Source organism: Archocentrus centrarchus, chromosome 19, assembly GCF_007364275.1.
Source record: "Archocentrus centrarchus isolate MPI-CPG fArcCen1 chromosome 19, fArcCen1, whole genome shotgun sequence".
In the NCBI taxonomy this organism is placed as follows: Eukaryota; Metazoa; Chordata; class Actinopteri; order Cichliformes; family Cichlidae; genus Archocentrus; species Archocentrus centrarchus.
Window position 1 is genome coordinate 19,190,960 of NC_044364.1, and position 14,696 is coordinate 19,205,655.

At 41.1% G+C, this 14,696-nt stretch overlaps 2 protein-coding genes across 3 annotated transcripts; both read left to right on the forward strand.

The window, feature by feature from the left end:
- The first annotated feature begins 48 nt into the window (after positions 1–48).
- On the forward strand, positions 49–7,230 carry trim16 (tripartite motif containing 16). The gene is made up of 6 exons (XM_030755330.1): positions 49–829; positions 3,573–3,668; positions 4,008–4,241; positions 5,040–5,211; positions 5,476–5,568; positions 6,394–7,230. Exons 1-6 carry the CDS (start codon positions 155–157, stop codon positions 6,990–6,992), a joined length of 1,869 nt encoding a protein of 622 aa, XP_030611190.1. The 5' UTR covers positions 49–154; the 3' UTR covers positions 6,993–7,230.
- Positions 7,231–9,494: 2,264 nt separating this feature from the next.
- On the forward strand, positions 9,495–14,334 carry tvp23b (trans-golgi network vesicle protein 23 homolog B (S. cerevisiae)). 2 transcript variants are annotated; one of them, XM_030754945.1, is made up of 8 exons: positions 9,495–9,561; positions 10,650–10,726; positions 10,952–11,096; positions 11,218–11,244; positions 12,737–12,826; positions 12,998–13,123; positions 13,652–13,780; positions 13,873–14,334. In XM_030754945.1, the coding sequence occupies exons 1-8, from the start codon at positions 9,550–9,552 to the stop codon at positions 13,897–13,899; spliced, it is 633 nt and encodes a 210-aa protein (XP_030610805.1). In that variant the 5' UTR covers positions 9,495–9,549; the 3' UTR covers positions 13,900–14,334. The 2 variants fall into 2 exon arrangements, with proteins under 2 accessions (XP_030610805.1, XP_030610806.1); XM_030754946.1 differs by lacking the exon at positions 11,218–11,244.
- Positions 14,335–14,696: the final 362 nt, after the last annotated feature.

A 14,696-nucleotide genomic window follows, 5' to 3' on the forward strand; every position in this document is an offset into this window, starting at 1 on the left:
CCGAAACTACGAACCCTGACTGCCTCGCACATCACCTAGGTGTGGCTTTCCAACCTGCTGCGATCAGGAACTGTTCAAAAGCAGTTCACCCAGTTATTTCCACAGAAGATTAAGAGCGAAGCTGAAGCCAGGCAGTCAGAGACGCGCTGGAGACATGGCAGAAACAGCAGCTGTAGAGGCAGCTGCCCTCTCCACACATCAGCAGCAGCAGCTTTGCGGTGTCTGCTCAGGTAAGCTGAGCGGAGAGAAGCCGGCCGTCTGTGGTCATTCCGTCTGTGAGTCCTGCAAAACTGAAGACTGTCCCCAGTGTCCCGCAAGGCCTGGCAGTCCCAAACAGAACGGAACAGCTGAAGCTCCCGTGACTAAAAGCAATGAGAAGCAGAGTCAAGACTCAAAGACAGCAGAGGAGAGCAAGATCCAAGAAGACCTGAAGGAGTCTGAGGACCCCACGAAGCCTGAAGAGGAGAAGAAGGATGCAGAGCCACAGACAGATCAGGGGTCAAAGGAGGAGGCGGAACCTTTGGGCCCCGATGATGTGGTGTGTGACTCTTGCATCGAGAGCCCCCGCAGGGCCCACAAGTCCTGCCTCACCTGCTTGGTGTCGTACTGCGAGGCGCATCTTCGGCCTCACTTGGAGAACCCGAAGTTTCAAAACCACCGGCTGGTGGATCCGCTCAGGGACATCGAGAGGCGGACCTGCGAGAGCCACAAGTGGCCTCTGGATGTTTTCTGCCGCGCCGACGCCTGCTGCATCTGTCAGGACTGCCTGAAGGAAGACCACAAGGGCCACAACACCGTGCCCGCGGTGGAAGCGCGTAACCAGATAGAGGCAAGTCCCCCCCCCCCCCCCCCCCCCCTCCCCTCCCACTGTACTCACGTTCTTTTGAATGAACTCAAAACAAAGGATTAAAAAAAAAGATACATTTCATAGCAACTTTCAGAATTAATTCAGTGCTGAATACCCAAATCATAATATCCAGTATTTAACACGTGTATACTCACGTGGCGCCTCCTCGGGAGTTCCTGACCTCCATTTAAACATTTAAACCGCTGCTTTAAATGTTTGATCAGCATCATGTCAGTCTGTGAGAATCAGCTGCTTTTCTTGGTTTTAGACGATTCTGAATTGAAAGGCTTTCATTTTGGAATCAATGTGAGACAAAATGAGGCAATTAAAGACTCAAACCTTTCATAAATATTTGAGTTTTTTAACTAGACTGTAAACTGCCTCTCAAAAAGACGTTCTCAAAGAAAATAATACTTAGTAAGTAAGCCCTCTGAATTTCACATCAGGGTTTCTTATCTCATATCTAGCTTTGCTGAATGTGTGTCAAAGGGCTCACAGATGGTGAGTAAAGTCCTGAGTAAATAAAAGAACAGAGTAAGACCTCAGTCATGTCATTCATTTGAAATTTGAGCTCATAAATAATCCTTTAAGATTATTGCTTCGCTTTGCTGAAGAGGATACTAAGAATATTATTGATCCAGTCGAAACAGTTCCTCGGATTTTGTGTCCACTCTGGAGCTCATCAGATCAAATGTGGTTTTTCAACTAAATCTGGAGCTCATCTCTCTCTCTCTGACAGCCCTCATGTACAAACATTCAAGCTTAGATCCCTGCAGAGATTTGCAGCTTTTAGCCGACACCTGTCATTTGCAAAGTTGTTGCAAAGCCTTTGACTGCTTTGTTAGTAAAGAAAACAGTGGAGGAAATGCTGACTGGAAACCTAGATGCAAATCCCACCACTGCTGCTCAAATGCTGCTCATTTACTGACCTGCAAAACTTGATTTTAAATACTTAGTTTAAAAAAAAAAAAAAAGATGGCAGTCATGACCCCCCCCCCCTCCCTTTCCTGCTCCCCAGTGGAGAGACACCAGAAAAACAGAGAGCGCACAATATGATGAATTCTTCCTGTTCCTGTTTGGAGCTCCTGTTACGCATTTGCACAATAGACACTTTATTACATAACTCACTTGTGTTTAGTTTATTCCTGCTGTTCATTCCAGGAGAACCAAACCACATTCATAGTTTCCCAACACACAGGAAAGCTTCAAGATTAAAAAAAATAACTGACCTGCGGCACATTAAAACAGTCTTCTCTCAGCTCTTTTGTAAAGCACAAGAAAAGCATTAACACATTATTTTTGTTTGAAGTCATAAAATGAAACCATTCTTTAAGTTTCTTGTCATACAGACAAGAGTTTCTTCTTTTTTTTTTTTTTCTTTTTTTTTCTTTTAAGGATTTGAGGATTATGGAGAAAAGAGTTCTGAGATGTTAAACCGCCTTCTTTCAGTGCAGAGATGGTAGAAAACGACGGAAAATCAAAGTGATTTTCTGTCACGTTTTGGGAAGATTCTGGCAACAAACTGAGGTGGCATTCAAGCTGTTAGTCAAAAGAAATGTTTAAAACTTAGTAGAAATGATCTTTGCTTACTTGTTTAATACATAACAAATGTATACAACATGTATAAATATATGAAATATGGTAAAAGTGACACAAGACATAAATATTACTCATTAAATAACAGAAGCATGAAGCTGAGCTGTCAAAGTAAACACTGAGCTAGCAGGAATAATTTCCAGTGGAGCAGCTGGACTTCACTGTGACTCCATCCTGATCAGTTTCAGTAGAGAACAAACGCTGGTTAAATACATTTAAACAAGTAAATACAGAAGCTAATTCCAATCATGCTGCACTGAAAACAAGAAAATTAAAACTGTAAACAGTTTACCATTATTTCTATTTTTCTATATAAATACTATTAAAAATTATAAACATTATTTATCACTTTAAAAATATCCTCGAGGGCCTTCTCTTCCAAGAACAATGGTAATGCAAAACTTCCACATTGGTGACTTTGGCTGTCCGGGGCATCTTCTGCCTGTCCTCCAACGTTGCTAATCTATAAAAAAATATATAATCTAAAAGAAAAGAAATGCAACATAGAGTTGGGAATTCAATTAAACGTAGACTTAAAGTAGTAAGTAGTAAGAAGACCCTCACAGGAGATCCTCCACCTGTAGTTTGTATGCTGGTCCACACAGGCACAAAAGCTCACAAATATTATTTTAACTAATCTGAGTGAGGTAGGCTTCAGTTTGTACAAACCAGTTAAATATCACAATACATACAGTAGCCCTCTGATCTGTGGGACACAATAAATGGGGACATAATGAACATTTGTAGCTTTGTGTCATGTTTCAGGAAGTGATGCATAAAGGAGTCAGGAAGGAGGGCACCCCTGTACTAACAGTAAATGATCAAGTACTGATATAAATTTTTATGTTGATTAATTTTAAACCTGCACTGGCATGCTGACTCTAAAAAAGAGCTGCTTTGTTCCCCTCGGGGTCTAAAATGTGTGGAAATTAATATCAGAGGAGCTGCTTCGGCTCCAGAGTCGCCTGGACCTGCCTGAGGAATTTAGAGGTAACTCGACAGACTGAAAAGAAGCCAGCGCTTCGAAAACCACAAATCTGCGAGCCTAGAGTCAGATGTTGGAGCCCTTCAGAGTAAAATAAACCAGGAAATGAGCTAAATGCAAATTTTTCTCGTGTTCTGTTAACAGAAGGAACTGAGGGAGAAGCAGACGGAGGTGGTGAAGATGGTGACGGCAGCAGAGAATGCTGTCAACAAACTTCAGCTCAACACAGTCTCCATTGAGGTAAACACAACATTAATGATTCACTGTGTGTCACACAGATGTCATAATATTTAATTAAGAATGAGTCAGCTATTTTTGGCTTATGAACCCAATAGTTTGTAATCCAGGAGCTTTCAGAGCCAAACTGGTTTCTGAGGCGTGAGAGGAAATCCATATTTTTCATGTAGTAGTGAGGTAATGAAGAATTCCTCAGGTTACTCAACAGGTGTGTAATGTTATGTGGTTCCGCTAGATTTTCTTCATGTTTCCTGTTGTAGCTTTTGGAGTAATCCCCTGATACCTCAGAATGTGAAGAAGAGTCCGTCCACACAAAGTGAAACTAAAATTAGTATTTTACAGCAATCTGTGAAGGACGTACGGGACATGATCGAGAGCCAGTTTGAGGAGCTGCAGGCGGTGGTGGAGAAAGCAAAGAAAGAGGTGACGGAGATCCTGGAGGGTGAAGAGAAGCAGGCACTGCAGCAAGCCGAGGGCATTCGGGTTCACTTGGAGCAGAAGTGCACAGATCTGAAGAAGACTCAGGTGCTGATGGAGAAGATCTCCAAGAACAAAAATGACGTGGACTTCCTACAGGTACAAATTCAAGACAGCAGTGTCACAGCTCAGAGGGATGACCTTTTTTCTCAACCAAAACTAGTGCCATAAATGCCTAAACCACACAGGGGATTCTGGAGGTGAACCTGAATACCCCCAGACCCAGTGTGAGATCTGTTTGATTTATAGCGCCACAGTCGTCTCAAGGCGCGTTATATTGTAAGGTAAAAACCATGCAATCATTACAGAGAAAACCCAACAGTCTAAACGACCCCCTATGAGCAAGCTTGATCAAAAAGGAAAGTTTTAAGCCTAATCTTAAAAATAGAGAGGGTGTCTGTCTCCCGAATCCAAACTGGGAGCTGGTTCCACAGAAGAGGGGCCTGAAAGTCAGGGGTGTTGTACTGATCCCTGCCAGCCCAGTGTGATGCTGGCCAAATTTTATGATACTTTAAAATACTCAACAAATGGAAATTAGGAACTGTGCTGCATTTAGCATTCATAAACAAAACTTCAAATACAGCTAAGTAAATGTGAGCCTGGTGCTTTGTTTGCTCACCACCACCCCACACCTCCTCCTGCTGACTTTGTAATTCATAAATGTGCCGACTCATTCAAACTCTGACTACTGAGCAGTAACACTGTAGCTCAAACTAACTGGGAAAACAACTTAGTTATGTAGGACAGGGTAGTCTCATAGAAGGAAAATTATTATCCATAATTTGCTATAATGAGAAAGCTTCGGTATTTCTCAAGGAGACCAAAAGTCATTCATGCCTAAAGGCTCCAGAAATGCCCCCGTTTTAATTTCTGAATGGCATCGTGTTTATTTTACAGGAATATGCAACGTGGAAGAAAGAAGCCACGGATATCTCTCTGCCTGGGATCTACATTGGCCTGATGGACTGTCTGGATTCCTTCAGCTGTGTGATCGTTGACTCCACAAAGAAGCTCTGTGCTATGGTGGAGTCCTCATACATCAAGAAGGTCAAAGACACGTGCGGAAACAGTAAGAAACGGCTCCACAACCAGCTGCAAATCAGAGATTCATAGTTCGGTGGCTGCCGGGGCATGTTCATACATGTCAAGAATTTTTTTACCTGTGCTTGAGCAAGAGCAACATGTATGCTTCATGACTCATTTGCTTTTTAGGTCATTAATATGCAGCCGCCTAAAGGAGCAGAAAGACTACACATACTGGTTTCCCTGGAGAGTGTTTCTGTGCCTGATCAAGACAACTGTGTGTTATTACAAATGTCTTCTTTTATTACAGACAGAGTGGGAATAAAGAATACAGTAAAGGCCATCATTGCAGCAAAACACATATCAGCTCCAGATCCGGTGGTACGGGCTGACTTCCTCAAGTGTAAGTCTTCAAATAGTCGAGGAGAATTACCAGTGGGAAGGTTTTCCTTCTTTTTAACACCATTTTATTGGTCTGGAACCTAAATAGAGGCCTGAGTGTGCTTTTAATTTGAAGTTATAATGAAATATGGGGCATTTGGCTATGATGGAGGATTTTAGGAGCCTGAACCTTTTTTTTTTTTTCCTCAGAGATTACCTGTACATTCACTGACTTAAGTATTTGAAACTTTGGCCATGTTCAATAATAGCATTCACCATTGTAACAGTATGCATATGGCAGAAAATAAGGCCAAGCCTATAAATATACTCTGGTGGCAGATTGTTTATCACCTGATTATCGGAGGATCTTTTCCTCATGATTTCCCAGCGTTCCTTTCTGCTCGCCCTGCTCCACACAGACACACACGCTCATGTTCAAACAAAATAGTTCAAGTTAAAGAAAAATAATCAGTTTAATTAACTCAAAAATGAGATGATTTTAAGTTTACGCAACATAATGAATTTAATTGCTTTAAGTGTCTGAGTTTACAGACAAGTGATATTCATTCATGTAGCTTCTGCCACTGTATACCCAATGCGATTATGAATGTACTGTACTCTTAATTTCAATGAGACTGCTGGATTAAGATTAATATCAGTTAATGCCTGTAGTGTTGCTCCACAACGCTCCCTGATGGGATCTGCAGGCTGTAAGACGCACTTTTACTTACAGTCACCAACAAAGGCATTTGGCTTTTCTGCTCTTTGTGACTTCACTGCTATTTGCACTCCTGCCTGTCTTGTTGCATAACCTAACTACACTGGCTTGTTCAACAATCCTTTGCAGATACCGCTCAAGTGACCTTTGATCCCATCACGGCACATAAGTTCCTCCGCCTAACAGAGGATAACAGAAAGGTGACAAACACCACACCCTGGCAGCATCCTTACCCCGATGTGCCCGAGCGCTTTGAGAAATGGCGGCAGGTTCTGGCCGTGGAGAGCTTCTACATGGGCCGGCACTACTTTGAGGTGGACATTGATGGCGATGGCATCCATGTGGGCCTCACCTACAAGAGCATTCCCCGCAAGGGCAACGAGAGCAACAGCTGCATCACGGGGAACTGCTTCTCCTGGTGCCTCCAGTGTAATGGCCGCACCTTCTCCGCCTGGCACTGTGACGTGGAAACACAGCTGAATCTGGAGAAGTTCAACCGTATTGGGGTTTATCTGGACTACACGCGAGGCCTCCTGGCTTTCTACGGGGTGGAGGACAGCATGACGCTCATCCACAAGTACAAGACAGAGTTCCATGAGCCGCTGTACCCGGTGGTCTGGCTGCCCAAGAAGGAGAGCATCGTTCTCCTGGTGGCGCCTGGGGAGCCTTTGACTCCGAAAAGGCCATCTCCTCCTCTCTCACCTATACACGGAGCTGGTGCTTCATAAAAAGCTTTTCTTGGAGTACTTAATAACAGGAGAGGACTGTACTTTTACAAGAAAATAAAAAAGGCAAATGTGAAAACTCCCGAACTGGTAAACAGATTATTAAATCAGCTGTAAACAAGTTTATCTCTGGTACATGTGGGATCACATCATATTTATACTCCTGTCCAGTGTGCCTTTGGGACTACTGTTACTGAAAATGTTTCTAATTTCCATATGGAAATAAAAAGGCGTGTCTACATTTAGAAAACAAATGTGTGGTTTTGTTCACAGTTTGAGCTCTGTCATTTCTTCAAATCAACAAAAGCATTTGTGAGTGTACATTTCTGTGGTGCACAAACTGAATGGATTATCTGTGGGATCATTTAGTCATAAATATATTGGCTTAGTTTCCCAGACATGGATCATGCTTTATACTAGAATAATACTTAATCCAGTGGAGAAATTCATTGAATTTTTCTTTCAGTTTCAGACTATCCTAAATCCATGACTGAGAACCCATCTGACAAAAGTCTGAGTCTGTTCTGTCACCAGGATGCCACATTTGTATACCTAAAATATTTTTAATTAAAGCTGGAAATGGAGTTTGAAGATTTTAAAATCTTTCCTTTGTATGAAACATTAGATTTCCTCCAGTCTAGCAAAGTTCAGATGAGGCTTGTTCAAGTAAATCGGCCTGCAGCCACATGTTCTATGAAGATGTCTGCAGTTTTTGGCAGAACATTGCTGACAATGGGAGACATGATGCCACAAGTAAACTGAAAGATTCAGAACTAAGTAATCAGGTATTTGGAGCAATGAGAAGCTTTCTTAGCTTCAGATCATGGCCACACATGAAGTATTTAAAGGGGGACAGTGCATAGAGTTTCAAAATCCTCTGTGGAAACTGGTTCAGTTTCATGCAAATCTAGTTCAGGCAGCTCAAAAGATCAGGTGAGCCATTTCAGAGGCATGTGGTAACTCAATGTTTAGCACTGGTACCTGGTTAAATAAAGGCTAAAAAGAAAGATCACTGCACCAAGCTTTGTTCACTCAGAGAGAGAGAGAGAGAGAAAAAGCACACCTCACCATAGATGTTAAAAAAAAATGCAAAAATTGCCCAAATAACTACACATATACATTAAAAAAATAAAAGATCTGCAAAGTGAGCAGAAAGAGTCACAAAACTGAGACAAAAAGATACCAAATATCAGAAAAAAAGGATTACAGGCTGCATGGTTTGTAGTTTTCTTTCTGTGCCTGGAGGCCTGTTTAATCCACATCAACCATGTAATGGATAAAGGACAAATTGACCAACTGACTAAATATATAAATGAAAAATACAGCTGTGCACCAACAAAACTAAATATATTTGCTAATTACTTTTTCTATTAATTATTCTATAAACTATTAAACCGCACATGTAATTTCTGAGTGATGTATGCAATAAATACACAATTCAAAAACCCAGATAATGTCTTTGTCTTTAAAGCAAAGAAAGAAAATCAAAAATGCGCCACAGTAAAAGAGAGCCGATAAAGATAAAAAGTGGAATAAAAACATCAGGAAACAATAGAATGCAAAACATGCATTCTTTCAGAATGTAAAAAATTACTGCAATGAGCAGTAAATCATGGTAAATTAGTTGAAATGATTAAATATAAGACTTTATCATAATTTTATGAGGCACAACATGTTAATTTCAAAAATGAAATAATACATCAAATGCATATATCATGAAAACACATGGGTGTGACACATTTTTAAAAAATCATAGCTTCTTTAAAGAAAATAATATTGCAAGAGAGCTGATGAATACAAAGTGTAATAAAAACATTAGAAAATAATAAAATGTAAAAAAACAAACAAAGAAATTGCTATGATGAGTGGCAAATTTGATCTCAAAATCCATCCATCCATCCATCCATCCATCCATTCACTTCCGCTCATCCTATTCAGGGTCGCGGGGGGGGGGGGGGGGGGGGGGGGGGCTGGAGCCTATCCCAGCTGTCGTAGGGCGAGAGACAGGGTACACCCTGAACAGGTCACCAGCCTGTCGCAGGGCCAACACAGAGAGACAAACAACCTTTCACACTCACATTCATACCTATGGGCAGCCAATTAGTGTAGCCAATTAACCTAACCCCAGTAAGTGCATGTCTTTGGAATGTGGGAGGAAACCAGAGTACCCAGAGGAAACCCACGCAAGCACAGGGAGAACATGCAAACTCCACACAGAGAGTGGGAGCGGCCTGGGCCAAGGTGGAATTGAACCCAGGCCTTCCAGATGGTATTCTAACTGTGAGGCAGCAGTGCTAACCACTGCACCACCGTGCTACCTTGAGCTCAAATTATTAGATTGAAAAAAATTTGATATATCTACACACATATATACATATATATACATACATATATATACACACATATATATATATATACATATATATATCAAAATAAAATCAAGTCATACATGTTTGTCATGAAAACAGGTTGCTTCGAGTGACGTGGCACGTTTTGGTCACCTGACTATAGTGACGTGTAACTGAGCATGTAACCAGGAAGAGCTTGCCCAAGTTTCAAGATGCTAGCAGGAGTAAGTAAGAGCAAATTTTCATTTCTAATTTTTTTATATATATATATCTTAGTGTGTTAAACAGTTAATATGGTGTCATTTAAACAGCAAATAACGGCGGTAAAATTATTTAATCAAGCTATATTTCCCAGCTTAGGTGGTTATCTTTTTTGCTAATATTGCTAAGTGTACTAGTTAGCATGCTAACATTTTTGCTCCGCTAATGTTAAATTAAGGTTTTTAAAACCTTTCAAATCGCGAAGTTTCCTGCTTACAGTAAACGGCGATCAGAGTGCTCGCTTTAGACTTACAGGCGTCTGGTTTGAAATCAGCTGGCAGCTTCTGTCTTTCAGTGTCACCTAACATTACAGTTAGCTTAAACCTGTATTATGATCAGTAAACAGAATAAAACGTGAAATAAAGAGATCCGCGAATACATCCTGCTAACGTGGCAGCGTCGGTGCTGATTAACACGAGCAAATAAAGGTCTGAGTAGCGGCAGCGTGAGCTTCAATGTGGGCCCACGTAAGCTAAAGGAGCCCAGTTCACTCTGTATTATCAGCTGCCTTATCGTTAAGCAGTAGCTCAGTGTCTGATTTTCCAGTTTACTGAGAGCTGTGAACATTTAGCAGTAGCAACTTTACTAACACGAGTGCTCCGTGTGAGGACTGTGTCATGTTGGATCTGACAGTGAATGAGGAAGGCACAATGGCACAGTAATTATAACAATTACGGTGAAAACATTAAATGGAAAATCTCTTTATTTTAGTATTTGACTGGTTTTAGCTTCTCGAATGTCAGCCTTTGATGCTTTTCTTTGTCATGCATGTCAATGAAACTGACTACATTATATACCCTAACTGCAGTAATGCGTTTGGAGTCATTCATATGCTGCTTGTAAATGCAAACTGTGGGGACTGTGAGAATATTTCATTTATGATGTTAAAGAGCTCAGAGTTTCTGGATAAATAGCCTATTGCAGCACTCAGATTTCTGGTTTAAATGTATTGTTATCACTCGCACTCCTATGATGATCTATGAGCTGAGGCTTTTAGCTGACATGGTTTTATGGCTCCGGGGTTCAAGCCTCTTCTTTATTGATCCCTCAGGATACCAACGATGAAGACGTGTCGCTGTTTGACGCTGAAGATGATGCAGGGAAAAGGTCGAAGAAGTCGGCCGTTAAGTAAGTTTCACACTTTCTTTTACCAGGGACGCACTGATCTGTCAGCATCAGTATCATCTGATATGGGCCAAGTTGACTGATATAGGTGATATTTTAAAATGACTGTTACTGGATTTTTACGGCAAGTGTTTATCTGATTTACACTGTGTAAAAGTTAAAAAAAAAAAGAAAAAAATTCTGTGGATGCTCCGCGTCATATTACATTTGTTAAAAATATGTCACCAGGCATCCGGTAGCGGCCTTCTTCCACCTCTTCTTCAGAGTCATCGCCATCATCGTGTACCTGCTCTCTGAGATTGTCGGCGGGAGCTTCATCGCCTGCATGGTCACAATAATCCTTCTGCTCTCATGTGATTTCTGGACAGTAAAGGTGCGTCTCTTGTTACTTCAATATTTCCTCTAACATGATGAGAGGAGTTGTTGTTTTTGTATTGATTATAATAAAAAACCTTGATGGGACCTCTGTGCTTATTTTGACGGATTCCCTAAAGCCAAAGCTCCGAGGAACACCGGACCAGGTGAGATAAAGGTTTGTAGTTTTATCGGAAGCTTAAAAGACAAGTTTCTGGGATGTGATGATGAACAGTTGTGGGAGAAACGCAGTGAAATGTTTGGTCATAAACAGTTTGAAGCTTTGGAGTTCAAATAAAATGTTTCAAATGTGTGACGGCTGCTGCTGTCAACATCCGGTCATAATCATAATGAAGTGAAGCAGCCTGACATTTTAATGTTTTCTTTATTTAGTCACAGGACCGTCATTACCGTCACTGCCTACAATAACATAAAAAAAAAAACCTGGATTCTAGTTTCTTGAAGTTCCAGTACTGGCGATGTTCATGTTGGGATTAATTGGATTTGTTTAAACAGCCACATTTTAAGGACATGAATCCCTTTTGGGGACAAAATAAGTCCACATCAACTAGACTTAGTGTTGAGGTGAGGATCAGGGTCAAAGTTCGTTCCACCAAAAGCCTTCTAGAAGTGACTTTTGCAACAAAACTGCCATCTTGGAATGAATTGGTTATTCTGAAGCCCGCTGTGGCGACCCCTTGTTGCAAAGAAGCAGCCAAGAGTAGCTTTTTAGCACCTCTAGAATCAGCAATCAGATCTATGACTGCAGTGACTCATCGAGTAATTTTGATTCTTCGTTTAATCCATGAATCTGTCACGCTCATGTGTCACCATGTAAGCTCGAGCGTTTCAGCCACATTTGCAGCTATAAACAGACCTGCAGCTGAAACATATTTAGGAGCTCGTGTGAATAAAAAGTATTACAACATTAAAACTGTGTAGACCCCAGTGTTTCAACAAAAACACTGATAACACAACAGCAGCACTGACGATGATGCTCTCATTGTTTAACGAGGAGCCAGAATCTGTTGGGTATTATTATTAATATTAGCCCATGTCCTATTGGGAGGAGGCCCCAGGACACGCTGGAGAGATCATATTTCTTAGCTGGCCTGGGAAACGCCTCAGTGTTCCCCTGGATAAACTGGAGGAAAGGGAGGGCTGGGTTTCTCTGTTAAGCTGCTGTCCCCACGACGGACGGATGGATGGATGATTAACATTAATGTTTAATATGTACACCATCAGAACGTCTGTTTTCTGCAGCAGGAAATGTTGCATCAAAGCACAGGGCAAACCCAACTTCAGAGATTGTTGCTATACTTGTTTTTCTTCATGCTCCTTTAAAGGCTCACAGCCGGACATACTGACTCATTCACTTGCACACTTAAACAGGCAGACACACACACACGCATGGAAATACCTACACAAGAACACACACTAAATTTCCCTTTTTTCCCCCTCAGGGAGTGAGAATGCTGTCAGAACTTTTTTTTTTTTTTTTGCTTCCTACTAATGTAAGAATCATTAGTAGGAAGTAAGAGGACAGAGTAAAGGCTATTTTATTTTATGCCTTAGTTTAGATTGTATGAATTGCCAGTGAGCGCCTGTTAAAGGAGTTCAAAGAATTGGAATCTCCCTAATGAATCTCTCCATCTGCAGAACATCACTGGGAGGCTGATGGTTGGTCTGCGGTGGTGGAACCAGGTGGATGATGATGGACGAAGCCACTGGGTGTTTGAGTCGAGGAAGGTGAGGCGCTCCTCTGCTGAATCTGCTCTGGCTCAGCCGTGGGTCTTTAACCCCACATGATGGTGACCTCTTGCTCTGTGTGGGGTTGATACACACAGATGTTTACAGTCAGCGGGCCTTATCGTGTTTGCAGATGTCCTAACTGTGAGAATATCGTGTTTTCTTCTTCAGGGTGCAGGGAAGCAGCAAGCATCAGATTCAGAGTCCAGAATCTTCTGGCTTGGACTGATCGTGTGCCCCGTCCTCTGGGCCATCTTTGTCTTTAGCACCCTGTTTTCATTCAAGATTAAATGGATGGTAAGTTGTTAACTTTAAGGGATAGGGCAGATGCTCCTTTGTAATTTTCTTACTATCGACAAATCTCATTAAACCTCAATGTTGCATGTATTTGTCTCTCAGTACTTTCTTACTAGCCACCCAGTCTGTGGTTCTCAGCCCACTGGTCCCCACTAGTTCTTGGTAGTTTATGTATTTTCTTTTATAAAATTAGACAATATTTTCTCGGGAAAATTGTCCCATTGTTTGCTTGCTCTCACCCTGAACCTGCATGAAGGGAGATGCGGTGCCAAATAATATCTGTTTATCTAAGTTTTAACTTAGTGTTAAAACTAAAGTTAAAACAGCTGACAGAAGTTGAGCCACCAGAGCCTTTTGACATAAACGATGATTTTCAGCTCACAGGAGATGGGAGTCACAGGTCCCTTCATGTGACTTTTGTATTTTTAAGTGTTAATTTAAATCCAAACTAACCCAACAAACAGCAGATAATAAGAGAAATATAAAATGTCACCGGGGTTTATTTCAAAACTGTCCTCGTCCTCTCAGCCCGTTGTGATCATGGGGGTCGTGCTGCAAGGGGCCAACCTGTACGGATATGTGAGGTGCAAAGTGGGAGGAAAGACCAGCTTAAAGAACATGGCTACAAGCTATTTTGGACGACAGTTCCTCAAACAGGTGAATTCTGAGTAAAACGCACAATAACGAGCCTTTTTAGTTTATTCTTCCTCGTGTTTCTAAGAAGTCCTCTTTGTGTTTTCCCTCCTCAGACGCTGTCAAAAGAAGAGGAATCGTAGAGTGCAGCTCTGCGATGTTAACACATCTGCATTATTCTCAATGCTCTGATATATAAACGTTCTTTTTTAAGTGGAAACGGGCAGGAAAGCGTTCTCAAAAAGAACCGAAAAGGGCAATTTGAAAAGACTGTTTTATTTTTCTTTAACTGACTGAGCAGACTCGTCTTTATCTTCCACACAGAGGTCTGTTTTCACCACCTGAAGCAAAGCAATAATCCCTCTGAGTGTGAAAAGGTTGATGTGTTGGGGTGACTGTAGTTTGTGCCGTAGTTTCACAGCTCTATCAGATTTCTACTCCAGTTTTCCATTGTCTCTAATAACTTTACAAAATAACAGTAATGAGAAGACTGAGAAGTGTAACAGGAGAGTTGTAAATATGTAAGAACAGATCGTGTGAAGCATCTTCTTTTGTGCAAATACATTTGTAACATTTTTCCGACCTGGGTGACGTTTTTATTTATGCCAAGAGTCTCATTAGTTCTAACTTTTTCTTTTTAAAATATGGAAACTTGTAAAAAAAAAATTTTTTTGGAAGAATCTCATGAATTAAGTAATAAAAAGTACTAAATAACATTATGATGCCATGAACTGAAAGCATGTTGCTGGTTTTTGTTTATTTCAAGTTTCTTTGAAACCACAAAATATTTTTCTGAAACTAGAAATAAAAAATATTACTTAATGACCTGAGGTTAAACATTTAGTCCGATTAATTACTGTTTGTGTTTGATCCTTGTTTACTGATGGCTCTTTCATGCTTTTAATGCGTTTTAGTATTGAACACAGCGACCCCTCCTGGT

Coding starts and splice junctions, on each gene's coding strand:
- trim16 (XM_030755330.1), top strand. CDS start 155: ATGGCAGAAACAGCAGCTGTAGAGGCAGCTGCCCTCTCCACACATCAG. Junction 830..3,572: donor AAGCGCGTAACCAGATAGAG/GCAAGTCCCCCC, acceptor TTCTGTTAACAG/AAGGAACTGAGGGAGAAGCA. Junction 5,212..5,475: donor CAAAGACACGTGCGGAAACA/GTAAGAAACGGC, acceptor CTTTTATTACAG/ACAGAGTGGGAATAAAGAAT.
- tvp23b (XM_030754945.1), top strand. Junction 12,827..12,997: donor GGGTGTTTGAGTCGAGGAAG/GTGAGGCGCTCC, acceptor TTTCTTCTTCAG/GGTGCAGGGAAGCAGCAAGC. Junction 13,124..13,651: donor CATTCAAGATTAAATGGATG/GTAAGTTGTTAA, acceptor TCGTCCTCTCAG/CCCGTTGTGATCATGGGGGT.